The sequence below is a fragment of the Perca flavescens genome, chromosome 6 (assembly GCF_004354835.1).
Source record: "Perca flavescens isolate YP-PL-M2 chromosome 6, PFLA_1.0, whole genome shotgun sequence".
In the NCBI taxonomy this organism is placed as follows: Eukaryota; Metazoa; Chordata; class Actinopteri; order Perciformes; family Percidae; genus Perca; species Perca flavescens.
Window position 1 is genome coordinate 12,150,620 of NC_041336.1, and position 26,500 is coordinate 12,177,119.

General features: G+C 39.0%; 1 protein-coding gene across 1 annotated transcript; it reads left to right on the forward strand.

The window, feature by feature from the left end:
* Nucleotides 1-14,396: 14,396 nt before the first annotated feature.
* lta (lymphotoxin alpha (TNF superfamily, member 1)) lies at nucleotides 14,397-24,653 on the forward strand. Its single transcript, XM_028579895.1, has 7 exons — nucleotides 14,397-14,472; nucleotides 16,944-17,062; nucleotides 20,830-20,953; nucleotides 21,851-21,902; nucleotides 22,084-22,113; nucleotides 22,274-22,306; nucleotides 23,876-24,653. The coding sequence occupies exons 2-7, from the start codon at nucleotides 17,004-17,006 to the stop codon at nucleotides 24,229-24,231; spliced, it is 654 nt and encodes a 217-aa protein (XP_028435696.1). The 5' UTR covers nucleotides 14,397-14,472; nucleotides 16,944-17,003; the 3' UTR covers nucleotides 24,232-24,653.
* Nucleotides 24,654-26,500: the final 1,847 nt, after the last annotated feature.

Below are 26,500 nucleotides of genomic sequence, written 5' to 3' on the forward strand. Positions count from 1 at the left end.
GATATATGATTATTAATCCAAGCAATTTTATGGCAAAAACAAATGCAAAAATAAACTGCTTTCATGTTCTCCAATGTGAATATCTGTAAATGTCTTTGGACTTGGCTCAGACATTACCAGCAATTTAAGTATGTCAACTTGAACTTGAGTTTCGTAAAATTGTGATTGGCATTATTTACCTGTCTAACATTTTATGTACCAAAAAATTAAATGATCAACAGAGAGAATGATTAACATATTATGTCAGCAATTATGTTGTTTAACCTGATAAAAACAGACAAACACTAGTGTATGATGATAAAAAAGTAGTTACGAAACAGGTGTTAATGGTTGCCAGTATGTATGTTGACAGTGTGTGGAACTTCTTCAGTCAGGATAAACCATTTTCAAGCAAATTAGCAATGCTCTGTTTTGATAAGTATTTTTGTTCTATAATTAACTGTTGCTTTTAAGTTATAGAAAGGAAACCAACACCTCCTACATAATGATGACTCAGAGGGGCACTTTAAGCCAGTTTCTCTTCCTTTGAGCAGATTTTGGAACATGAGTAGAGCTCGCTGTGTGAAAGAATGATCATTCATCATTTTACTATAATTGTGTTTAGCTGAAAGACAGAGACAGCCCTATTCAACCCATCATTTGCCTCTTTTAAAGATCAGAATCAGCTTTATTGGCCAAGCATGTGTAAACATACAAGGAATTTGACTCTAGTTTTTTTTGCTTTTTATAGAATTACAAGGACAACAAAAGTAAACAAACATGTAGCTTTTATGTACATACAAATATGTAAAATAATATATATATAGTATAAACAACACAACAATGAACAACAGACAATATCTAAGTCAGACTGTTTCTGAAAATTGTAAACAACAATACAGTAGTGCAATGGTGCAAAGTACAAATATGCTGGAATAAATATTGATGATTATTGTGACAGTTTGCTTTATATACATGACATAGTAGGTGGCTATGTACAGTATATGCATGTGTATATGGTTTATGGAACAGGTTGTGTCCAGGGTGTGAAGGGGAAAGGGTTTTTACTTGCCGTTCATTGACTCTGGAGATGTGGCTTCAGTGATTCTTTCTGCACTCCTGATTGGCCGCTCTTTTAAATTGGCATATTGGAACAAACTAATTCCTGTGCCCTGAGGACCAGAGGACATTTTGATCTTATTCATTGTCAAGTATTAGCTTTGAGGTTGCAGTTATGTTCGATAAAGCATGGTCATATTTTCTCTATTTATATGGTTTTTTTTATCAGGGTTTTGTTCCTTGTTCGGTTCATGAGCTGTTGCCTGCAAACACTATCGACCAAGCAGGTAAGAAACAAAATATTTAGATTTTCTGTTTATCAAAATGCAAAAGGTACACAGCAATCACTTATTATGACATTTGATTATTTCTGTCACTGGAACTTTGTTGAAGATGGCTTACCAGTGAAAAGTTTTGTTTTTATGACCCATTTTATAATTTGTGATCCATTTAAGCTAATTTCAATGTTATTCTTAAGATATAGCCTCTGGTTAAGTGTCTTGTGAATAAGTTTCCAGTTATTATATACACAAAAGAGATTTACCGAGATAAATTGAAGACGCGCGTCGCTGTTTCCACCCTCTGTTCTTTCCATAAGTGGTCTTTCTATTAAGTTGTGGGTTCATATCTTAAAATAGGTTTTGTTCCTATATCGTTGCTGCAACCCCACACTGTCATGCCACATCTGTGTCTCCGTCTCTTTTAGTATCTGGGGAAATGGTACTTTAAAGCAGCAGTCAGTCACAGACAGGCTGACATCCAGCAGTTTAAAGCAATGGACAACATGTGGTTCTTCATAAAGGAGCTGGCCAATGACGCACTGCTGCTGATCGGACATTTGCACATGTGAGACAGCAAATAATCTCTCGCAAAGATGCACACACGCATGCACGCACACACACACACACACACACACACACACACACACACTTCCTTATAGGGAATATATCCCAATATCTGAAGTCTAAATAATAAGATGTTTCTTAACACACGTTATGTCTGCATTCATGACATTTATGGAAATAACTGATCTGATATGCAGTATTTAGGTGAATTAATACATAGCGGTTAATAGGTCAATGCGGTAAAGTGTAAATGTTTATTAAGCCTCGACTTAGCAATATTTCAGCAGTAGTTTTCTTTAATTTAAAATATTTATAATATAATTCCATGTGACTATTTGAACTCACATTAACAACATGTTTAAGTCTTGTATACATTTACAATGTCCAGTGGTGGAAGAACTACTCAGATCCCTAATTAAGTAAAAGTAACAAAAACGAAATGTAAATATACTCCATTACAAGTAAAAATCCTGCATTTAAAATCATACTTAAGTAAAAGTACATAAGTATATTATTTAATATAATATATAATATATACATTTACTCGTATGACACTGCATGCTTTACAGGATTTTTATAACAAGACAGAAACAAAAAACCCAGATCATTAATAGACACCAGAATTAAGGAAGTGATGCTTAGAAAGTGTAAAAGGTATGAATGTTTCAAAAATGAAAGTCTTGATGTAATGTTTATCTTATTTTGTCATTATATAATGAAATATAAAACTGCTTCATGCTAAAAGTGTATGTACTTTTCAAATATTCTTTTAGAGGAGATGACTGCACAAAACAGACCTGAACCTATGGTCTCCATCCTGAGAGGGATAATATGGAACTAGAAGGTACAGGACAACCTTCACACAGAAGGGATGAATAGGTATGAGTTTCTGGAAATGTTGCAGATGGTAATTTTGTAATAAATACAACAACATTACGACCAAAAATTAAGAGGGATTCAGTAATTTTCCCAGACTTTTATTCTTAGCAGGGTTGGAAAACCCCTGAGCATTTCTGTTAGAACATCTGTAACGCTAAAGCTCACCCCTGAAATTATTTTTAGGTGGAAGCCAAAAGCCTTAAAAAAAATAAAATAAAGAATAAATTAAATTCACAAAAACATCACATGAATATAGTTTCAAACTCGTCAAGTCTATTTCTTCTATTGTCAGAACAAGTAGGTACTGTAGTGAAGGACGTAAATCCTTCTCGTCACACTTACTGGACATTAACTTGCCAAAGATTATTTCCAAAATGTACAGTTTTTACTGTTATGATGAACCACAACCACAACAAAGCTTAAATTCCAAGAAAGGCACTTCACCAGCTATTTACCAACAGGACAAAGAGAGAAGGTAGCTCATTCAGCAACACAACTTACAACAAGCTGTTTTACGTTTCCAGTCTTTGTGCTTAACTAGAGAACCGGCCTGCGACTGTAGCCTTACTGTATATAACAAACAAATATAAGATTGGTATCAATCTTCTCATATAGTGCTCTGCGACAAAGCAAATTAGCGTATTTATCCATTTAAAATGTTGAACTATTCCTTTAAGACAGCGCCTCTGAGTCAGGTAAAGCAAAATTCACCTTAAGTTCTTAAGGTCAGCTAATGCTCTGCTTTTGTGGAGTGTACTCCAAAATATTCAATAAACAACCAGTTAACCTCGAGCTTTCGACTACACCCAGTTGGTAATCCAGCCTTGACCAAGACCAGCACAGTCTGTTGGTCAACTGATAAACAAATAGAAATCAGCCTTATAGAACAAAAACCCCTCTGTTAATACGTAATAGGCCTTATAGCCTTGAGGGAGTATACTACAGTACGTTGACCTCGTCCTGTGTCACTCAATGATCACTACTGTTCCTGCTCCTTCCACTTTTAATATTACCAATATGTATTGAAATACATAATCAATTAATCTACAAAACATTAAATGAAGGCTAGTTTAACTAATGTAACAACACATCATGTGAATTCTACTAAGTCAATTTTACTGAGTCTAAAAAGAGATGACAGTTACTGCTACTATGCTAAGCTAGTTAGCAACCTTTAACAGGAGCATCACAATTGGATTTTGTTACTGCGTGATTTAGTTAAACTGTATTACCAAGATAACAGTTCATCATAATAGATCATTTTCAATTACAGATTACTGCTAGAGAAATATCTGTCAAATAAATGTAGTTTTAGATTTAGCAAAGACTAGCTATAGCTTTCTTACCAGCTAGCTTCCACAGATTTTCACAGAAATTACATTTCTATGGCTTGACAATATTTTTATATGGTAGAACAATTTCCTAAAACTCAGATTTCAGTCTTATCTCAGTTTTGACCAAATATGTAGTTAATTAGGTTTTGCTTTGCAAGGCAGCGTAGTCAATTGATTTTACTAAGGGCCCAAAAATCCACTGTTCACCCTTTTTAACCTACTAATGACTGGTGTGAAGCCATGATGAAAAACTGGGATTTTGGTTTTGTTGGCTACAAAGCATTTAGATCATAACATTCTCATTTAGGCCTTATTATGGATCCCACGTAACTTCTAGGCAAGTCCCGCCCTATGAAGCAGTTGGTTGGGGTTAGGCATTGACCTTGAGTAGTTAAGGTTAGGATAGCCGATTGGTCAGGGGATAGGACCTGAACAAATCGGGTTACGTTACCTTGCGCTAAGCATGGACGCCTGGCCAATAGTAGTGTGTGAATGCTATTGAAGCCTTGCCTCGAAGTTGCGTGGGTTCCATCATAACGCATCATTTAGGGTTGGACGATTTATTTAAATAACAACTACTCCCAGAAAGGTTAATTTAAACAAACACTGGCAACCTGATTGTTGTAAACAACTACAGTACAAACACGTGAAACTTAGTTTTTTTTGTTTGTTTCAAATGTCTTTGACTTTAGCTCGCCAGAGTGGCATCGACTCTGAGGTGGTGACAGCATTTCTGAAGAACTATGCTTGTCATAACATGTTAGAAAGTGTCAGACTACACCAAGAAAAGGTTTGTCATTTAGATAATTAAAGAAAAATATTTTTTGAATCTAACAATTATATCTCACAGTTTTGCAACTAAAGATTAACATTGAGGTAGGAACGAATATTATGTGTTACTTCCATTGTCATTTCAATTTTATTTTTTTCCATAACTTGCTGACTTGCAGTCCTCGCTGATTGAAATAACAGACTCTTGGTTCTACACAATTTCTAACAGGATGATGCAGGAGCCATGGACGTCCTGGATGACAATACAATTATTTCATGTTCTCACATGTAACAATGAAAGAAATATTAAAAAACTACAAAAATTCCTTCAGGAAATTAATTTTTTTTCACCTTTTACAGTAGAATGAGAATGACATTTTATCAGACATCAAATTGTGGTGCCAAAAATATAATGCTACGCTAAAAAGTGAAGGCAGCTACCGTATGATGTTGTTTAGATTGTTTGCCCATCCACCCATTCTTCTTGTCACTTTCGATCCAAAGAAACAGAGGTGATATAGCATGAGTTGAGAAAACACCTTTTGGGGGGAGGATCCACCCACAACCACCCAGCAAAACCCCGGGGGAATTCCCATGATGCCACTGAACTGAAATACCTGGTTACATAACTTGAATGAAGGCAGCACAACTGTACAGTTTTACGCTGATTACACACTCAGATTTATTCAGTTATCTGTAGTTTGATCACAAATGGCAAGAAACATATTGGTTCATTTGACTCTGTGTTACCATTTGATATTACACAGCAACACAATGAACAGCCTGCCTGGCCTGAATACAGATGTCATACTACACAGTTCATGAATGTTTTGTTATCAACACCCAGTTTTTGGTCAGTTTTCTCTGGAAAAATAAACAGAAGGATGATAGCAGCAATATGTTTGTGGTTATGCTCTTGTTGTTATCACGGCAACCGATAATCACTTCAATCTTCACTCTTTGTACTTCACCTTTCCTCTATCCTAAATAAAATGCAGCGTGATTGTGAAATCAATGTTCTGCCAAGATATATATTTATGCATGTATTTATTAAACAAAGCACAGTCACTTGGTAACACACATTGGCTTGAGATGGCAAGGGTGGTGATAATGCTTAGGGATATGAAAACAAGTACAGTGCATTCCCCTTATCTTACTTTCTCAGGCTGGTTTCCCTTCATATCTGCTTATTTAAATAACTCCAGTGTGTCATCTCATACTTAGTCACAGCTCACTGTTTTGATTTGCAGTGCCACTGGACTGTGCAGCATCAACAATGGTCAATGTGAGTAATTTATTATTATCTATGACATCATTAGATTAATAATACAGATGCATCAATGTTTAAGCAACATTTTGCTGTTGTAGCTAGTCGAGGTACAGCTAATTTTAAGTACTTTATAAACAGTTAGCTAGTCTAGTCCTGTGGCTCCAAATCTAGTTCTGCTACACAAATTTGAATTTTCTTTTTTGAAATATTGACGATAAAGGGCTTTTATTTGTCATTACTTCTCCTTACAGGCATGTAAAGAAAATAACACAATATCGGTCCTCCAGGGCCGTAGGGCAATAAACATAGAATAGAATAAACTTTATTTTCCAACGTCTCTTTGGTCATGTCAAAATAAGTAGCAGCAAGATAAAATAAGATAAGATAGACTTTATTAATCCCACACTGGGGAATGTCCTGTGCTACAGCAACTCAAAAGAATAACAAATGTACATACATCAGAATAACACAAATACACATTAAGTAGACATAGGACAAAAAAATATACAGAAAGTATAAGAAATAGAAGATTAAAAAAAAAAAATAGAAATCTTATCTTAAAAGCAGTAATAAAAGAAAATACTTAGCATGTAAAATATTAGCCTAAAGTGTATGTGTGCGTTCACGTATGAAGTAGCATGACTACTTCGACTAGTTGGACTAGTTGGACTAGTTGGACTAGTCCAACTAGTCCGCTGAGTCTGGCGATTCAGCATCTGGACAGTCTAAGGTGAAAAGCTGCACAGCGGTTCGAAAGTTATCTAACTGGAACTGAAAGTTTAGAGTGGAAATCTCTTTGGTGACACTGCTTACAACTCATAGACTTCTGGAACATAACAGGGCCCCCAACTGGACACTGCTTTATTGTAAGGGGTCAAAAGTCAAAAAAGGCTGTGGTGGTTTGACTGTTTTAATCTTTAACATTGTGTTGTATTTTATACTGTATGCTGATCATATGTTTTCAATTAAAAGGAACTAGTAACTCTAGCTTTTCAAAGTTCAGTTAACTAATCACATCTACTCTTTCATAAACATAAACAAAACAGAATCCAGAATCTATCAATATGCTAATATTTTTCGTTTTAAAAGTTTAATTGCCGGACACAAGATGTCTCTTACTTCACTGAAAAGTCCATTCTCAGTATGTGCACTGGAGGTTTAACATTTTCACATCTCATACAATTGTGTAAGTTGCATACTGGACTTTGATTGGTTTCCAGAGAAGTCACAAAATAATCCTGTATGTACATGTTTTAATAAGTCTTATTAAAGGTGAGCACAGAGAAACCTTCCACCTTCCGGAGAGGCATATGAAAATAGGCTTCTACTGTCAAAATCTGCACATACAGTGGGGAGAACAAGTATTTGATACACTACCGATTTTGCAGGTTTTCCTACTTACAAAGCATGTAGAAGTCTGTAATTTCTTTATCATAGGTACACTTCAACTGTGAGAGACGGAATCGAGACAAATCTCTCTCGGTCTGGGGCACCATGTAAGATCTCACCTCGTGGGGCATCAATGATCATGAGGAAGGTGAGGGATCAGCCCAGAACTACAGGACAGGACCTGGTCAATGACCTGAAGAGAGCTGGGAACACAGTCTCAAAGAAAACCATTAGTAACACACTACACCGTCATGGATTAAAATCCTTCAGCGCACACAAGGTCCCTCTGCTCAAGCCACCGCATGTCCAGGCCCATCTGAAGTTTGTTAATGACCATCTGGATGATCCAGAGGAGGAATGGGAGAAGGTCATGTGGTCTGATGAGACAAAAATAGAGCTTTTTGGTCTAAACTCCACTCGCCATGTTTGGAGGAAGAAGAAGGATGAGTACAACCCCAAGAACACCATCCCAACCGTGAAGCATGGAGGTGGAAACATCATTCTTTGGGGATGCTTTTCTGCAAAGGGGACAGGACGACCGCACCGTTTTGAGGGGAGGATGGATGGGGCTATGTATCGCGAGATCTTGGCCAACAACCAGTGATGCCAGTAACGCGTTACTCTAATCTGACCACTTTTTTCAGTAACGAGTAATCTAACGCGTTACTATTTCCAAACCAGTAATCAGATTAAAGTCACTGTTTGTTACTATTTTTGTCATTTTCCTTAGTAAAAATATATGTTTTTACTTTCTTCTTGCGTCTCGGGGAGTGAAGTCACGTTTTCAGCATGTGGACAGTTCATTTGTACCACGCAGCGACACAAACGTAAACAACAATGGAGGGAGGAGAGAGATGTGCGTTTTCTAGCTGGAAATACAGTCACTATTTTGAGTTTGTGTCAGCTAAAGATGGCAATATTAAGGTTCGTTGTAGGCTACACTCTGTGCTACTGGCGACAAAGTGCTATCTAGCTACAAAAACACTATGTCAAATTTGAAGAAACATTTGGAGTCGCAGCACTGCAGTCAAACTTACAGAGCAAGTCCCACCAGGTGATGCGAAGTAATCAAGTAATCTGTAAAGTAACTTTGTTACTTTTAAAATCAAGTAATCTGTAAAGTAACTAAATTACTTTTTCAAAGTAACTGTGGCAACACTGCCAACAACCTCTTTCCCTCAGTAAGAGCATTGAAGATGGGTCGTGGCTGGGTCTTCCAGCATGACAACGACACGAAACACACAGCCAGGGCAACTAAAGAGTGGCTCCGTAAGAAGCATCTCAAGGTCCTGGAGTGGCCTAGCCAGTCTCCAGACCCGAACCCAATAGAACATTTTTGGAGGGAGCTGAAAGTCCGTATTGCCCAGCGACAGCCCCAAAACCTGAAAGATCTGGAGAAGGTCTGTATGGAGGAGTGGGCCAAAATCCCTGCTGCAGTGTGTGCAAACCTGGTCAAGAACTACAGGAAACGTATGATCTCTGTAATTGCAAACAAAGGTTTCTGTACCAAATATGAAGTTATTCTTTTCTGATGTATCAAATACTTATGTCATGCAATAAAATGCAAATTAATTACTTAAAAATCATACAATATGATTTTTCTAGATTTTTGTTTTGATTCCGTCACTCACAGTTGAAGAGTACCTATGATAAACATTACAGACTTCTACATGCTTTGTAAGTGGAAAAACCTGCAAAATCGGCAGTGTATCAAATACTTGTTCTCCCCACTGTACATCATTCCGCAAACTGAAGGTCAAATATACAGCACAATATACAAAGTTTTCAGCAGAGGAATTCCAAATCCCAAACATAAATCTGTTGCAGAAAATACCTCCACATATGGGTGTTAATTGGTGGCAACTTGAGTAAAAGGATTGCCAGAGTAAATTATTAATTAATACTGTCCAAACTGAGAGCCTTTGGTTTTCCACCACAGCATTATGGCATGTGAACATATATCATAAAAAAAGATGTAGATAATAAACAGAAATCAGCAAAACTTGAAAATATAACCATTTTTAATCTTCACAACTTTATTGCAGCCTCCACACATATCTTCTTGTCATTGTCTTCTTTAGGATTTAGCAACATTTGAATCAAATCTGATGACAGTTGTGGGGTTGTTTACTTATGTTGTTGATCAAATGTGATCAATCCACACACACACACACACACACACACACACACACACACACACACAGTCCATGAAGCTGATTAGAGTTATGGAAACTCTTAATGAAGCTTACCTTAAGATGTTTTTATCAAAGTTGAATTTGTAATTGTTGCAATTTTTATCTAATTATTTAACGTTTGTAAGAGAAATACTTACTAGTTTGCAGTTTACTGTTCATGTTATTGTTGTTATTGTAAAGCACATACTTGTACCAGCAATGCCTCGATGTATGGGACCACACAATCAGATCGGTGTGGTCTGTGGGACTAAACCGAGTGACATAATGTGTGTGTTGGGCAGAGTTGAACTTTGACATAATGGCTAATTAACTTAAACTAAAAAGAGTATGTAAGGATCATTTTCTTCATGATACTTACATACTTTTACTCAAGTAACATTTTCAATGCAGGACTTTTTTGTAACAGAGTATTTTCACAGAGTGGTATTAGTACTTTTAATTAAGTAAAGGATCTGAATTCTTCTTCCACCACTGGTCTCGGGGTAAACAGTTCTCTATTTCTAACCATATTGACCTTACTCTATGTATTTATTTTGTGTCAAATCTTAATAAAGTCAGAGCTTAGTTTGACCTCCATTCATATTAATTTTGCCTATCGCACCTGACCATGGTGGGAAATTATGTTGACACGGGTGAAAAAAAGGAATCGTACCCGTGTTTTCATCAAACACCTTACTATTACAGGTAAGATGTACAGGATACAACAGCAAACCGTTTTTTCCCTTTGTTGTTTTGAGTGGGGACAGCACCCAGCAGCCCACATCCAGCCTACATGTCTAACATTTCACTTGTGTAGGTGTGCATGTGTGTTTGTTTGTGTGTGCGTGCTTGACAGAGATAAGGTAGGAGAAAGTCTGTGACATTCACATAATCCCAGCAAACATACACTGGTTAGTTGGGGATGTCCCATGGAGCATGAAACCAAAAAGGGTAAAGTGAAATGGAAATTGACCCTCTAGTGTTTTCAAACCCCAACTGCAACTTTCACTACTGTTTTCACACAAAGACTTCCCATCCAGATGTCTACATCTACATTTAAAATACTGTAACTTTGTTCCTTATACCATCAACCCATTCCACACTGGGGTCAAAACAGCATTTCAGCAATAAAATCTTATCTTAATCTAACACTGGTTACTCTGAACTGTTAACTTGCTAGTGGGAACAGGGGCGTAGCACCAGACCCTGGGCCCTATGCATAGGCAGTCCTGATGGGCCCCATGTTCCTCAACACCCCAAAAAAAAAAAAAAAATAATCGGGCCTCTGTACACATGAATCTGTAGGCCTAGATGTTTATAGGGTAATAACTATTAACTGTAATGCTTAGAGTAGCCTGATAAAACACATTTCAAACCTCCTTTGTCAACATTCTCTAGCCTACTTTACTGTGGATACTACTACATTTTGTTGGTTTTCTCTGTACCAGCCTGCGTAATATGGTGTCTCTCTGATCATCTGTTAATTTATCTGGCCATAGTCCTGGATCCTCCGGCAAAAACTGGTCTGCACTGCTCTGCCTACTTTCCAGTTCCTCAGCTCTCATTTCCACACTGTGCTCAGAGCAACACTCACACTCCCTGCTGTCTTCACTCCCATCATCCTCAGTCAGATGTTCTCTGTCATCTTTCTCTATGAAGGATACATCTGATATTAACCTCTTATCCTAACTAATAAAACACACTAAGATGTTAGTGTTACTTAACACCTTTCAGTCAAAATAGCTAAAAATTGTTTGCTTTAATTTTGATATAAGCTTCCCTTGTTTCAAATCCAAAAAAGGAGGCTTAGGGGTCTGTTGCTCCCTGCTGTGACAGTTTCTGAAACTGAGGGCCATGTGTTTCACAATGTTAATATCTGCTTCTACTAAATCTGACATAACTAATGTTGATATTATATGTATCTACCGATGAGCTACCAAGCTACCTATGACACTGATTAGCCTATTATTGCTAATTATAGACATTATAGCCTATTAATTTAAAATTAAACATGTTTTAAATTAGGCTATTACAATGGTGTGTTATATGCAAACAGCATTGGTAGTGTAGTTTATTTATTTAGCCTTTACCTCAGATTACAAGTATAACCAAATTATCATTTGAAAGTGTATGTTCTGCTCTTTATATGGGTTGTCTCAATCCTGCCAGTCTGCCAATCACCTTCTCTGCAGACCGAATGACACGCTGCAGTCTGCCCTTGTCCTTGGCAGTGGCAGCAGCGTACCAGATGGTGATGGAGGATGTGAGGATGGACTCAATGATGGCTGTGTAGAAGTGCACCATCATTGTCTTTGGCAGGTTGAATTTCTTCAGCTGCCGCAGGAAGTACATCCTCTGTTGTGCTTTCTTGACGAGGGAGCTGATTTTCAGCTCCCACTTGAGGTCTTGGGAGATGGTAGTTCCCAGGAAGCGGAAAGACTCCACAGTGTCAATTGTGGAGCCACAGAGGGTGATGGGGGCACGTGGGGCTGGGTTCTTCCTGAAGTCCACAACCATCTCCACTGTCTTTAGAGCGTTGAGATCTAGATTGTTTTGGTTGCACCACTTCACCAGGTGGTCAGCCTCCGACCTGTAGGCGGACTCGTCTCCATCAGAGATGAGTCCGATGAGGGAAGTGTCGTCCGCGAACTTCAGAAGCTTGACGGACTTGTGACTGGGGGTGCAGTTGTTGGTGTACAGGGAGAAGAGCAGAGGCGAAAGAACACAGCCCTGAGGGGATCCGGTGCTGATGGTCTGTGAGTTGGAGACGTGTTTCCCCAGCTTGACATGCTGCTTCCTGTCAGACAGGAAGTCAGTGATCCACCTGCAGGTGGAGTCAGGCACACCAAGCTGGGAGAGCTTCTCCTGGAGCAGAGCCGGGATGATGGTGTTGAAGGCAGAGCTGAAGTCCAAAAACAGGATCCTGGTGTAGGTTCCTGCAGAGTCCAGGTGCCGGAGGATGTAGTGTAGGGCCAGGTTTACTGCATCGTCTACAGACCTGTTGGCTCTGTAGGCAAACTGCAGGGGGTCCAGGAGGGGGTCGGTGATGGCTTTGATGTGTGAAAGCACAAGGCGCTCAAAGGACTTCATAACCACAGAGGTCAGGGCGATGGATCTGAAGTCATTAAGTCCTGTGGTCCTTGGCTTCTTGGGGACAGGGATGATGGTTGAGGTCTTGAAACAGGCTGACACGTGACATGTCTCCAGTGAGGTGTTAAAAATGTCTGTGAACACTGGAGACAGCTAATCAGCGCAGTGCTTCAAGCTTGATGGGGGTCCAGCAGCTTTCCTGGGATTCTGTCGACATCCCTCTTGTGGATGGAGAGTCGTCACTGAGGTGGGTAGGGGGTTGGAGGTGGAGACATTTAAGGATTAAGGCATTGGTGGGGGGGCCCAGGACCCTGCTGAGGTGAGGGAGGTGGAGGTGATGCACAGTGGCTGTAGCTGTAGTGGGGGATGGTGTCAGGACTGACCTTTTGTCTTTCAAATCGACAGTAAAACTCGTTCAGGTCGTTGGCTAGGTGTCTGTCATTGAAGGAATGGGGGGTTTTAGGCTTATAGTTGGTGATCTGCCTAAGTCCTTTCCAGACAGTCGCAGAGTCATTAACTGAGAACTGGTTTTGGAGTTTCTCAGAGTACCGTCGTTTAGCCTCCTTCACCGCCTTGCTAAACTTGTACATTGACTCTTTAAATCTGTCTTTGTCCCCACTCCTGAACGAGTCTTCCTTAGCCAGCCTTAACCTTCTGAGTTTGGCTGTGAACCAGGGTTTGTCATTGTTGTAACTCACCCTGGTGCTTGATGGAACACAGCAGTCCTCACAGAAGCTGATGTATGACGTCACAGCCTCTGTGTACTCATCCAGACTGTTGGTAGAAGTCCTGAACACATCCCAGTCAGTAGAATCCAAACACGACTGGAGATCCTCCACAGCCTCACTGGTCCACTTCCTTGATGTCCTCACAACAGGTTTGCAGAGCTTTAGTTTCTGCCTGTAGGTGGGGATCAGGTGGACCATGACGTGGTCAGAGTGTCCAAGTGCAGCACGGGGGATGGCGTGATAAGCATCCCTGACTGTGGTGTAACAGTGATCCAGAATGTTCTCCTCTCTGGTCGGGCATTTAATATGCTGTCTATATTTAGGGAGTTCGTGAGTGAGGTTCCCTTTATTAAAGTCACCAAGGACAATAACTAGGGACTCCGGGTTGGTCCGCTCCACGCACAGAATCTGATCGGTAAGCATGCGCTGCGCGTCCTGCACGTTGGCCTGCGGTGAGATGTAGACACCGATCAGAATGAATGACGCGAACTCACGGGGTGAATAAAAAGTTTACCTTACAGTTTATAATGAAATATTCCAGGTTAGGAGAACAATGCTGCTGGATCACTGTCACGTCGTTGCACCAACCGCTATTAATGTAGAAACCGATTCCTCCACCTTTAGTTTTGCCGGAGAGGACCGAGTCTCTGTCCGCTCTGTAGAGTTGGAAGCCTGCCAACCAACAGCAGTTGTAGTTCCAGTTTGTTGGGCAGTGAGCGCACGTTAGAGAGGAATATTCCCGGTAATGGTGAGCGTAATCCTCGCTGGCGGAGACGCACAAGCACACCGGCCCGTTTCCCTCTCCTCCGGCGTTTCGCTGCATGAGCAAAGGTGAGCGCACCTTTGACCAGAATGTCCAAAATTTTCAGTGAAGGGAGAAGAAAAGTGGGAAATAAGTCCGATGGTGTTGTTCCCCTGAAGTTCACGAGCTCTTCACTGGTGAATGAGATACAGGTACCATCGCAAGAAACAAAGTTAAAACAAAACAAAGCGCACCAACACACCGTGTCACCATTCTGCGGCACCATCTCGGGTATCAATGTTCCATGCTGGCTATGTCTACAAAGTCAAAAAGACATTTTTGTATATTGACAGAATGAGGAGCATCTTTTTGAGGGCCCAAAAAGATGCTAGAATGAATAGCTGTGGATGCGGGAAGGGGCCCATAGAAAATGCCTTTCTACAGGGCCCAGAATTTTGTGCTATGCCCCTGTTTCCATCTACAAACTTTTAGTCATGTGGCAGCTGTTAAGCCAGCTAGACAGATGTACTGTATCTGCCTAACACAGAGTTCCAAGTTGGAGCTGTCATTAAGTGACAGGACTTCTGGCAAGTAAGGAAATGTTTTGGACAGTAGGTTTGATACAATTTCTGAAACTCTCTGTAACCCTCAAGCACTTCCACCATAGTAAAACATGTGCCCAACACATTTTGAGTGCATAGGGCATGATGGTAAAGCTTTCTTTTTATGCAATGTGTGGGGAGTGAAGTATATTCTGTGTTTGAAATTGCTGGTTGGGGTTCCTGGAAGATAGTTGCATGTTCTGCCAGATTAGTCTCTAATTTGGGTTTGAGGTATTTGAGGAGTGGCCCGCCTTCACAACTCTGTCAAAGGCTTATGCAAGATGGATATTGTGAATGGAAATGGATGGAAATATTGTGGAGACCAGTCCGCTGGGGCTTGTCAGAGCAGTATAAACAAATATGTGAAGAGAGGTACAGTATGTTTCAAGGCACACCATAAGTGTGCATCGCTGTGCAGATTTGGAGATAAAAAAAGGAAGATGTGCTGGGTAAAAAGGTTAAATAATGCTTTTTCACGGATGTTGTCTTGTAAGATTGGATTTTGGTGGAAAGAAAAGCTACGTTGCCACTGTCAATTTCATTGTTACGTTCAGTATCAACATGCTTAAGACGTTTCCTAATCATGTCAATAGAAAACTTAATCCAGTAGACATTACATTTCCTTCAAAACATACCTGCTGCTGCAAATTATTGGGTATAAACGGAATAGCTAGGAGACAGAGCTGCGTTAAAATATCACTTCCTAATAAGCTTTCAATGTAAGTGTCCTCCTGTGTAAAAAAAGAGATACATTTAAAATCTATGAAAAAATTATGAAACTTCAGCAGTCTGAGTTAGTCAAATCAGTCTTTTAGCTTGAAATTCCCTTTTGGGGTTAGTATCACTCCACTGCAGCTCAACAAGCAAACACTGTCTGGGGAACAATGGATTTTATACAAAAAATATGTATCTTTGGATGATGCTGGAACCTGATATAAACTAAATCACCAAATTGCCCAAAATTAGAAGTAACATTTTACACTTGGCACTGTTATGGATTATCTTACTCACACTGTCCTCTTAGTAGTTTAAAATGCCAGTGAGTTGCATCTTTTATACCAAATAAAGATTAATTCAAATGAATGAAACCTCCACGTTAGATTAAATGTGTGCAGTTCATCCCATAATTAGTTTGTCAAGAAATTAAACTTAAATGTGATTTTTTTCAACATTCAAATTTGGAGTTCAAGCACTTCATAAGGCTAAACATTACTATTTTGAAGCTTTCTTAACCATTTATACTTCAAATCTACAATCTTACAGTCAGAAAATGTGTGGCAAATCTTACTCATGCAAAAAATGCCATTGATGTGCACTTTTTATATCAAGTAAGATCACATCTCCAAGTAGCATTAGATTAACTTTGTGCAATTTGTCCCATAATTAATTTGTCAAATCTAAATGTTCCAGTTCTTGAAGCTGAAATTTATTGTTTTCTTAACCCTTCTAACTGTAAGTGTACTATATATGTAAACATGTGTTTAGCTGATATTGTTATTGAGTCTTTCATTTAGAAAATAGACAGAGAAAGACAGAATGAGGCTGCAGCGTGTCATAAGGGATGCAGCATTAGAGTGCATTTCCTCATCACACATCAGCTTAATTCACATCAAATGCATGGCATGAAGAAAAAGTCCCTGTCATAGTTGTTTAGGTGTGAAACTCTAACAGTGACCTATAAATGTGGGAAATCACAAACCACCTACAACAAACATTGCATGTCAGTGAGGGTGTCAGCGGGGGGCCTCACCACATACTTTTCCGTGTGTGTGTGTCACTAAAACAATTCATGTATTATTCAACATATTTAAACTTAATAATAACAATTTATTTCAAAACATTTTCACTCTTATTCTCATTTTAGGGGAATTCAAGGCACCTATTTGTTTCCACATCAAAGTTATAAAATTTGGTTTCATTAATCCAATTTGGTACTTCTTAGTTTCACCCCTGCATGCAATACACTTTGCCATCCACAAGTGGAGCTACCTACACTACAGCCTCCTTCCTCTTCTTGTTCAAACCACATATCTCTCTCTCTCTCTCTCTCTCTCTCTCTCTCTCTCTCTCTCTCTCTACAGAGGAGGAAAAACTCCATCTCTTCATTGCCAATGTAAAAGGGAAAACCCTGTGAACCTGACATGTCTCTCAGAGAGGAGCAGCAGAAGTATCTGGACACTGAGAGTGCAGCACACACTGGGTGAGTCAAGATTTAGTGAGTATATTTAGTTCCTCTCATTTCTGTGAAATCTCTGACAATGCTAGGCTTTATTATGTGTTCATTCAGCAGGTTGTAGGAAATGTCATAACCGTTATAAAAGATGCTGAAATTCACAAGTTATGTGTGTACAGGGGAAACTATGTTCAAGGAGGTGATTTTTTTATTTTATTTCCTTTTATAACAGTATTTCCACAATATTTTCCTTAGGATCACAATAAAAAGTTGAAATAATTACATGGTTTTGGTACAATTTGAAATGTTAAGCTCCAACATCTTTGGACATCAAACTTTTCCATTTCCCTAGTCAGAAGGGGCTTTTAATAAGACTTTAGATGGTGTTTGGATTTATTTACTGAGTAAGCCAACAGCGCTTAACCTTTATGGGACACTCAGTACAAATGAGGATGTGACGTAGAATCACATACTTGATGAAAAAGCGGGCAAAAAAGTAATTTTACCATATTTGTCACCTAACACAAAGATGCATTGAGTGACTAACTTTCAACTATTCCTTTCATTGTCTAACTCTGTCATGATGTTTCACATAAAATATGTTATGCCCACTTGTTACCATACATTATATACAGTGGAATGTAAAGCAGAGCAACGTGCTTGGGAACTATGCAAAGTATGCCACTGGAAATGACCCATAAACCATTGTAACATCCTTGTTGAAAAGTTTTGAGTTTGATTGGCAGCCACTTAACAAATAATTCTGGGTCGGTATTTCAGCAGTCTCTGATGAGTTTCAGTCTCTGTCATTACAAATAAACAACCAAACCAATAACTTTACACTGACATGTCGCTCTGTGTAGGACCAAAAAAAAAAACACTAAATCCTGTGAGCTGAGGGTATGTACCCATAATGCAATGTGTGTAATACAGTCTATCTGATACATGTGGCCTTGTTGCTGTGTGTAATCTAGTTTAGGTATACTTGTCAAGTCAAACTCTTAATGTAAAAAGCTGATTTTAGACTTAGTGGTTAGGGCAGTACGTTTTGTTTACAGGATTGTCGTTTTTGTTGTCGTATTTTATGAGTTTTGACCATTATTCCCCTCAGTCATATTAACATATTATTTACCAAATAAATTTAGCAAATTGAGATAAAATGCTAAAAGCGAAGGGAACCACAAGCATTGAGACCTCTTTTTGTCAGTTTCGTCAGCAAAATATACTTAAAGTATCAAAATAAAAAAGTACTCTTCCAGAGTAAAATGGCCTTTGTTAATTATTTAGTATCATATATTACATATATTATTATTATTATTATTATTATTATTTGATATGTCTCCAATCTTTGCCTTTTTTATAAAACATAATTCTACGTCTTTTGGGCCTCAAACCTATTATTTAAATTAAACCTTAAAAGAAGTTTAGAGGGGAAATATCACTTTGGTGGAACTGAAATGATACAAGTAATTCACAAACCAAAGAAATTGGATATCGATGGACCAAGATGTCAAAAAGTCAAATGTTGGTTTCAAAACATTATGTTCAGCCTCCAGGGAGTATTTAAAATCAGTACAAGTTCCTCAAATATATGACAAAACTAATGTGTGTAAAAAATCATCAAGTGTGTACATGATGGTCAAACACTGAGCTGTGCTTCCTCTTTTTATTCTTTATTTTTTTTAAATCTGAACAATGAGCGGCTGAGAGGCTTATACAGTGGGGGAAATAAGTATTTGACCCCTTGCTGATTTTGCAGGTTTGCCCACTTACAAAGAATGCAAAAATCTACAATTGTAATCATATGTACATTCTAACAGTGAAAGACAGAATCCCAAAGAAAATTCCAGAAAATCACATCATATGAATTTATTAAAATTGATAACCATCTGATAAGGAAAAACAAGTATTTGACCCCCTGGACAAACAGCAAGTATTCTGGCTCCTACAAGCCAGTTAGTCTTTCTTTAAGACACAGCCCCAATCCGAACCAATTATCTACATCAAATACACCTGCCTCACCTCGTTACCTGTATAAAAGACACCTGTCAACACCCAAACAACCAGCATCCAACATCACCACCATGGGCAAGACCAAAGAGCTTTTTACGGACATCAGGGACAAGATTGTTGATCTGCACAAGGCTGGGATGGGCTACAAGAGAATCGGAAAGCAACTTGGAGAGAAAAGATCAACTGTCGGTGCAGTTATCAGGAAATGGAAGAAGCACCACACCACCGCCAACCTCCCTCGGTCTGGGCCTCCACACAAGATCTTGCATCGTGGGGTGTCCCTGATCATGCGAACGGTGAGGAATCATCCCAAAACCACAAGGGGGAACTGATGAATCAACTGAAGGCAGCTGGGACCACAGTTACAAAAGAAACGGTTGGTAACACACTACGCCGTCATGGATTGAAATCCTGCAGCGCACGCAAGGTCCCCCTGCTCAAGAAGAAACATGTACAGGCCCGCATGAAGTTCGCCATTCACCACCTGGACGACTCAGAAGAGGCCTGGAAGAAGGTGATGTGGTCAGATGAGACCAAAATAGAACTTTTTGGCCTCAACTCAACTCGTCGTGTTTGGAGGGCAAAGAACACAGAGTACAACCCAAAGAACACCATCCCCACCGTCAAGCATGGTGGTGGCAACATCATGCTTTGGGGGTGCTTTTCAGCCAAGGGAACGGGACAACTCCATCGTATTGAGGGGAGGATGGACGGGGCCATGTATCGTGGAATTCTGGACCGACATCTCCTTCCCTCAGTGAGAGAGCTGAAGATGGGTCGAGGATGGGTGTTTCAGCACGACAACGACCCTAAGCACACCGCCAAAGCAACAAAAGAGTGGCTGAAGAAGAAGCACATCAAGGTTCTGGAGTGGCCTAGCCAGTCTCCAGACCTGAATCCGATTGAAAATCTTTGGAGGGAGCTTAAAATTCGAGTTGCCAAGCGACAACCTCGGAACCTGAATGATTTGGAGGCTGTCTGCAGGGAGGAGTGGGCCAACATCCCTGCCGAAATGTGCACAAACCTTGTCACCAACTATAAAAAACTGTTTGACATCTGTGCTGGCCAATAATGGCTTTTCTACAAAATATTAACATGCTGTTTGTCCAGGGGGTCAAATACTTGTTTTTCCTCATCAGATGGTTATCAATTTTAATAAATTCATATGATGTGATTTTCTGGAATTTTCTTTGGAATTCTGTCTTTCACTGTTAGAATGTACATATGATTAAAATTGTAGATTTGGAGTGGGCAAACCTGCAAAATCAGTAAGGGGTCAAATACTTACTTCCCCCACTGTATAATAATTACCCATTCAAGTTCTCCAAGCTTGATTGTACATCTGTAAAGCCTCATGGATACGTTTTCTTTGGATTTAATTTTAGACTTTTTGCTGACATAAAAGACAGCTTTTTCCACTTTCTGGACTCTGAGGACTGTGTGAGCAGCCTTAAAAGCCATCTCTCCCAGCAGATTGCCATTATTAGTGACAATGAAGACTAGCCTACAGGGCCAAATAGAATAAGAGGGAGCCCATTTCCTTCTTGGCTGTGAACCACCTATACTGCTAACAACCTCTCTCTCTCCCTTCTGCTCTCTTTATCTTTACCTCAAAATGTATTGTTTTTTCCATGGCTGTAAACAATTTTTTTCTTTCCAACCAGAACTCTAAATTGGTTCCTGTGTGTGTACGTATGTGTGTGTGTGTGTGTGTGTGTGTGTGTGTGTGTGTGTGTGTGTGTGTGTGTGTGTGTGTGTGTGTGTGTGTGTGTGTTTGACAGAATGGAGGGTCAGTCAAGGTCCTCTAATAAGTACCTGCTGCTGCAGGTGTGGTGTGGCATCCTCACTGTGGCCATGGTGGTTATGTCTGTACTTTTCATTTCAATCAAACCAAACTCAACTAAGGTTAGTACATCTGTCACAGGAGAAAAGATACAGTCGGAACAGTTTTGGACTACTATGTTACGCTGCGTATTTTTTTTCTCATGGAGCTGTAACACGAATGTATGTGTAATTGTGAAGTCATGTCTCACGAGTGCTTGTAAAATTCTTCTTGTGTAATTCTTATGATGTCACATAAAAAAACTTCAAGTTCAAGGTTTAAAAGTAATGTGTGAATGATATTAAAACATGCAAAGAAAGTAGCTTCTGAATGTGTTTTATGCTATCAGAAAGCACTTCCTGTCTAATCTCTGTCTTAATTTCAACATTTGTTTTTAAAAGTTCAGTTTGTTGTTGTGAGTGAAGTCAAATCTCCCAGTAGGTGCCTCTAGGTGGCAGCAATATCACGACGGACAGGATCTAGCACCTGGATCAGAGCTATGTTTGATATAGGGATATTCTGTAGGTGTCTCAGTGTAGAATTTGTCCACAAGTGGTTGATACAGTAGATTATACAATAATATGATTCAATACAAACATCATCACAAACTACAACCACAAAAAGTATCCTGGAATTTTAAAACCTCTTTGACACAAAGTTGTATTTACCGCAAAGGAAGGAAAGTTAACTTTTTACCAGTTTACCATACCAATTTACCATATAAATTAAAGGAGCTCCTTTATAGGTTGACGATATTCTCCTACCTTATAAAACCCTCCCAAAACCTGATTAATCATATAATAAATGGTAATTTCCCACCAAGTTTACGGAAAAGTTGATATTTTGGAGACACGGTTTTAACTGGACACAAAATGTAATCTTTAGTTCTCTGTTGCCAATGCGACGACAAAGTTGCGCGGATGATGACGATGATCATGATGATAATGCAGAAGATGATGGTTGTTTTGTATCTTTTCTAGGAAGAAGTCTCTACACTGAAGCCAGAAACTGTCAGTCCAACAGGTCTAACAGGTAATCATTGATTTAATGTCAACTTTCACTGTTCACTTCAAATGATGCCTTTCAAAGTATCATCATATTTTAATAGTATACATATCAAATTAAGAAAGTATGAGTATTTTAATAAAAACATAACAACATGCCACATTTACATGAATTAAGATGGATTTGACTCAAAACTTCTCTTTTGCAGTCAACACTGCAGGTCCCTTAAAGCAAAAAGGTAAGGTATTTGTTTTTACTACCCACATCTTAAACCTTTATAAGAAATTACAAAAAACTGAAAAAATCTACTCCCATTAATATTTTAAAGTAAAATGTACTGTGAACTTTTCCACAGTTATTGAATCATTAAATAACCTCTAAATTATGTTATTTTTCAGGATCCTCTTCCTCATACATTGAGCTAAAAAAGTGTAAGTACACTTCCTTTCCTGGTTAATATTCAGATTAATTCATTGCTTATTCTTGTGTGGTTCATTGATGTGTTTTAGATAGCTGTAGATAGCACTAATAATTTACTTCTGTCTGTGGTTATATTGTTATGAGCTTGAGGGCCAATCTTAAATGTCTTTGGTGACATACGTTTTATTTTTAAATCCTCAGTCCTTCATCTTGCATTTATAAGTTACGTTGTTTGTGTTGATGTTTCTACGAAAAAACTGCTCAAGTATAAACAATGAGATGTCAAGTTGAGTTAAGTTCCTATTGACAGCAGAATTTGTTTTGTTTTTTACTTTGTAAAGCATCAATAATCAGTGTTGGGTTTCTTGTCAGTGCCTAAAACTTCAAAGAGCGAGTACTTCTTTCTAGAGCAGTCTTTTCACACTGACTTTCAATGGTCACACAGAGAAAACTAAATTACAAAAAGAGACCTAGATGCCACTTTCTTGCCCAGAGAAGTCTCAACTGACCAAAATGCAAGATGTGTTTTGAATACAAGGCCTGACTCTCACTTTTTTACTGATCGCTCTTGCTGTCATTGTGCATTGTGCTGCATAAAAAAATGCCTACTGCCAGCTGCAAAAAGTTCAAAGTCATTATGAGAAACTTAGGAAGTCTTTAAGTGAAGCAGATGATGTCACATCAGATTGAGGGGAAGCAGCTCCTTCAGTGACCTAACTCCTAACTTTCATTCTTGACTGATATTTTTAAAAGAGAAATTCAGATTGACAAAAGAAACAGATCCCAATGGGTCTATCAGGGTCCCGTTAAGTTTCTTCATTATGGTTAAAACCCTGAATCAGCTTCTGGCTTTGAGCGATGGGGTCCTACATGAACACACATTTCTCTACCAAAGTTACAAGAGTTTTTTTATTTCTGTTTTTGTCCTTGTTTATCTCACTGGTTTGAAGTGGGTGGGGCTCAGTTGGAAAAAGGTTATGTCACATATTTTAGCTATTGCTTGTAAATATAAAAAGTTGTACTACGAGCTTATCTACTTACACTTCAACAGTATACAGTATATTTGCCAACTACTATATCCAAGAGATAAACATATACTACATTCACACACAATTCGTCTGCATGCACACCCACAGTCTGAGATAATCCAGCCTTGTCATGTTTCCAGTCTTATGCATTGTGTTCCTCCCACCACACTGCCTTTTTCCTCTGTGAAGTGGGTTCCTAAAACCTCCACAATCTTGATGCAGAGCTGTAATGTGGGCTGCACCGACTTTAGGTATAATTACAGCCAGCATCAAAAGACATCATCACATAGTTTGTCAAGGGATGCTTAGTCTGCCAAACTGAAGGAAATTAGCCATTAATTGGACAATCAACTTTGTTTACCTGATGTCTTATTTTAAGTTAAGGTGAACATTTAAATGTCAGTGTTTCATAGGGTACATTGGTGGATTATATAAACTACTGTATATATAACTCTCATTGTCATGTTACCGCCTAAAGTTTAATTGGTGATGTGAAAATGTTTTTATAGCGGAGTAGCTGAAGTAAAGTTTGCCAAATACTGTATCTTACAGCTTTTGGCAGTCACTATTGGCAAGAGTCAACCCCGAAATGTCACTCCGGCTCCCTCGTCCTGCTTAAAAACACCATCCACTGCAATGACAACGGCATCTACTTCATCTACGCCCAGGTCACCTTCAACAAGCCTAAGAAAAGTCAAAGCAAATCTGTGATTTTGAAAAGAAATGCCTCCCCTGGCAAACAAGAGAAGACACTGGTTGAGGGGACCTTCCCAAACACAACAGTGGGCACCGTGTGGGTGGCCAAGACTGTCAGGCTTACAGAGGGAGACAGTGTCAGCTTAAATATCACAGATGATTTTCAAGCAGACGGCACGTTGACATTCTGGGGTGCCCATCGGCTTCATTAGCACTGCAGGTCTCCAGGAATTTGTTACCATAAAAGAGAGAATAATTTGGGGTTGGACTGCTATGTTATGTTTTTGGGGATAGCAAATCATGGAACACTAAACTGCTGAAAGCTCCATCTGACCAAAACCTTTTAATAAAAGGTCACATCTTCACATCATATTGACCGTTGGACAAACATAACTTTACAAAACAACATACTGCATCAGTCCAACCTTAGCAAAGTCTCTACATTTTAGTACGCCAGCTGGTTCTGACTCTTGAAATTGTGTGGCATTTGGTGGTCTTGTAAAATTTTAAATGAACTGCATTTTAAATTGAATGTACTGTTGAACTGTAACTGTCTGGGGCATGAATGTATTTGTTTTCACTGCTATGTTCTTGTGTAATTTATGATATTGAATATTATATCGCTGTGGTTTGATTTCAGGGAGGGAAAATAAATGAAAGAGTAATAAAAACTATTCCAGTATTTGAAAGCTGGGTCAATTTCTTGCCTTTTATGTGTAAAGTCAGCTTCCAGCTGACCACACGGTGGTGCCAGCTTCCTCTGAATAAGAGGTGACATGAAATACTGTATGTAATGTGTATCAAATCTGTCACAAACGTACCTTTATTTCATCATATAGTCATCGATTAATTTAAAACTTAACACAAATCACAAAGACATACCCCAAATGCCTGAGAAACCTCGAAAGCATTGTTAAAAAACCTCATCGTATTGCTCTGAGGCTAACACTGTGTACACTGTACAACTTTATAAAGGCTTTGCATTGAGCGAGCAGGAGCAACATGTGCAGAACAGGAAGCCATATATTTGGTGCAACATTAGTCATACCACTTCCCCTTTACAACACATCCACAGACGTTGAACTCGAAACGCCCTCTGATCAGACTCCTTCGAGGCAGCTTGGTCCCTCTCATGTAATGAATGTCTAGTCATACATAAATATGTATTTTTCTCTCTGACCATGACACTGCGGTCCTTGAATTATACACTAATTAAGATGTTGATGTGTCCCTATGGTATATGTCCCTGCAACAAATGAACCACAACCATAATGGTGGGATCATCATCAAGAAATTAAAATCCACTAATAAACAGACAATCTGTTTATTAGTGGATTTTAATTTCTTGATGCAATTCATTTGCTGACCTGAACAATAATCAATCCAGCGAAAAGGAAGACTCATAAACAGAGCCCATTTAAGTGCTATTGTTGATTATTTTAATGTAAATGGGCTGTATTTATATAGTGCTTTTCTAATCTTAACGACTACTCAAAGCGCTTTTACTGACTACAGGCACCATTCAATCACATTCATATATTATTGCAGAGGCTGCCACACAAGGTGCCACCTGCTCATCAGATAAACATTCACACACAGATAGCGCAGCATCGGGAGCAATTCGGGGTTCAGTGTCTTGCCCAAGGACACTTCAACATGGGACTGCAGGGCCAGGGATTGAACCACCAACCTTCAAATTGAGAAGGGACACCTGAGCCACAGCTATGCCAGTAAATTGATCAAATGTTTTACTTACAGTATGTACTTATTTGCACTATATGCACTGTCCGCCATTTTATCTGTGTGTCCAAATAAGGAGTGTGCAAATTTACCTGATATATACATATACAGCCCTCACAAATTCCACAATGGAATAAAAAAAGCATTGTACATCTATAGTGTCTCAACTCTCAATTTACTGCTCAGAATATAGTAAACTGTTGAGTGTGTATTATATATAAACGTGTGAACAAGGAAGTGATTTCGGACACAGCTATGCTAATGTATAGCAGGTATTATGTTTACTATGTTCACCGTCTTAGTTTAGCATGTTAACATGCTAACAAATTTTTTGATTAGCACTAAACTCAAAGTGCAATCTGGGGCTGATGGAAATGTCAGGTAAGCTAAGTGGTCATAATCCATAGTTGGACATTTCAAATTTTGATTTATGGGATCACCAAAGTTATTACAATTCATCCTGAGGGGGACATGAATGGCTGGACCAAAAGTAACAGCAATTCCTCTAAAGTTGTCAAGACATTTAACTGAAAACCACAAATCAACTTCATGGAGGCGCTACATGAGGATTCAGGGGATCAACAAAGTCAGTAGGATTCATCCACTGTGAACGATAAATGGTACATACAGTTTCATGGCAATCTATCTTGTAGTTGTCGAGATACTTTACCAGCCAAAAACGAATTAATAGTATGCCGTTGCAGAGCTCCAGGCTCGGGCCCCCTCTGGCGCTGGGACCCA

Bases quoted from the DNA above. Each gene is read 5' to 3' on its own strand.
- lta (XM_028579895.1), top strand. From the start codon at position 17,004: ATGTCTCTCAGAGAGGAGCAGCAGAAGTATCTGGACACTGAGAGTGCA. The intron at 17,063-20,829 runs GTGAGTCAAGAT...TGTGTTTGACAG, and splicing joins GAGAGTGCAGCACACACTGG to AATGGAGGGTCAGTCAAGGT. The intron at 21,903-22,083 runs GTAATCATTGAT...TCTCTTTTGCAG, and splicing joins CAGTCCAACAGGTCTAACAG to TCAACACTGCAGGTCCCTTA.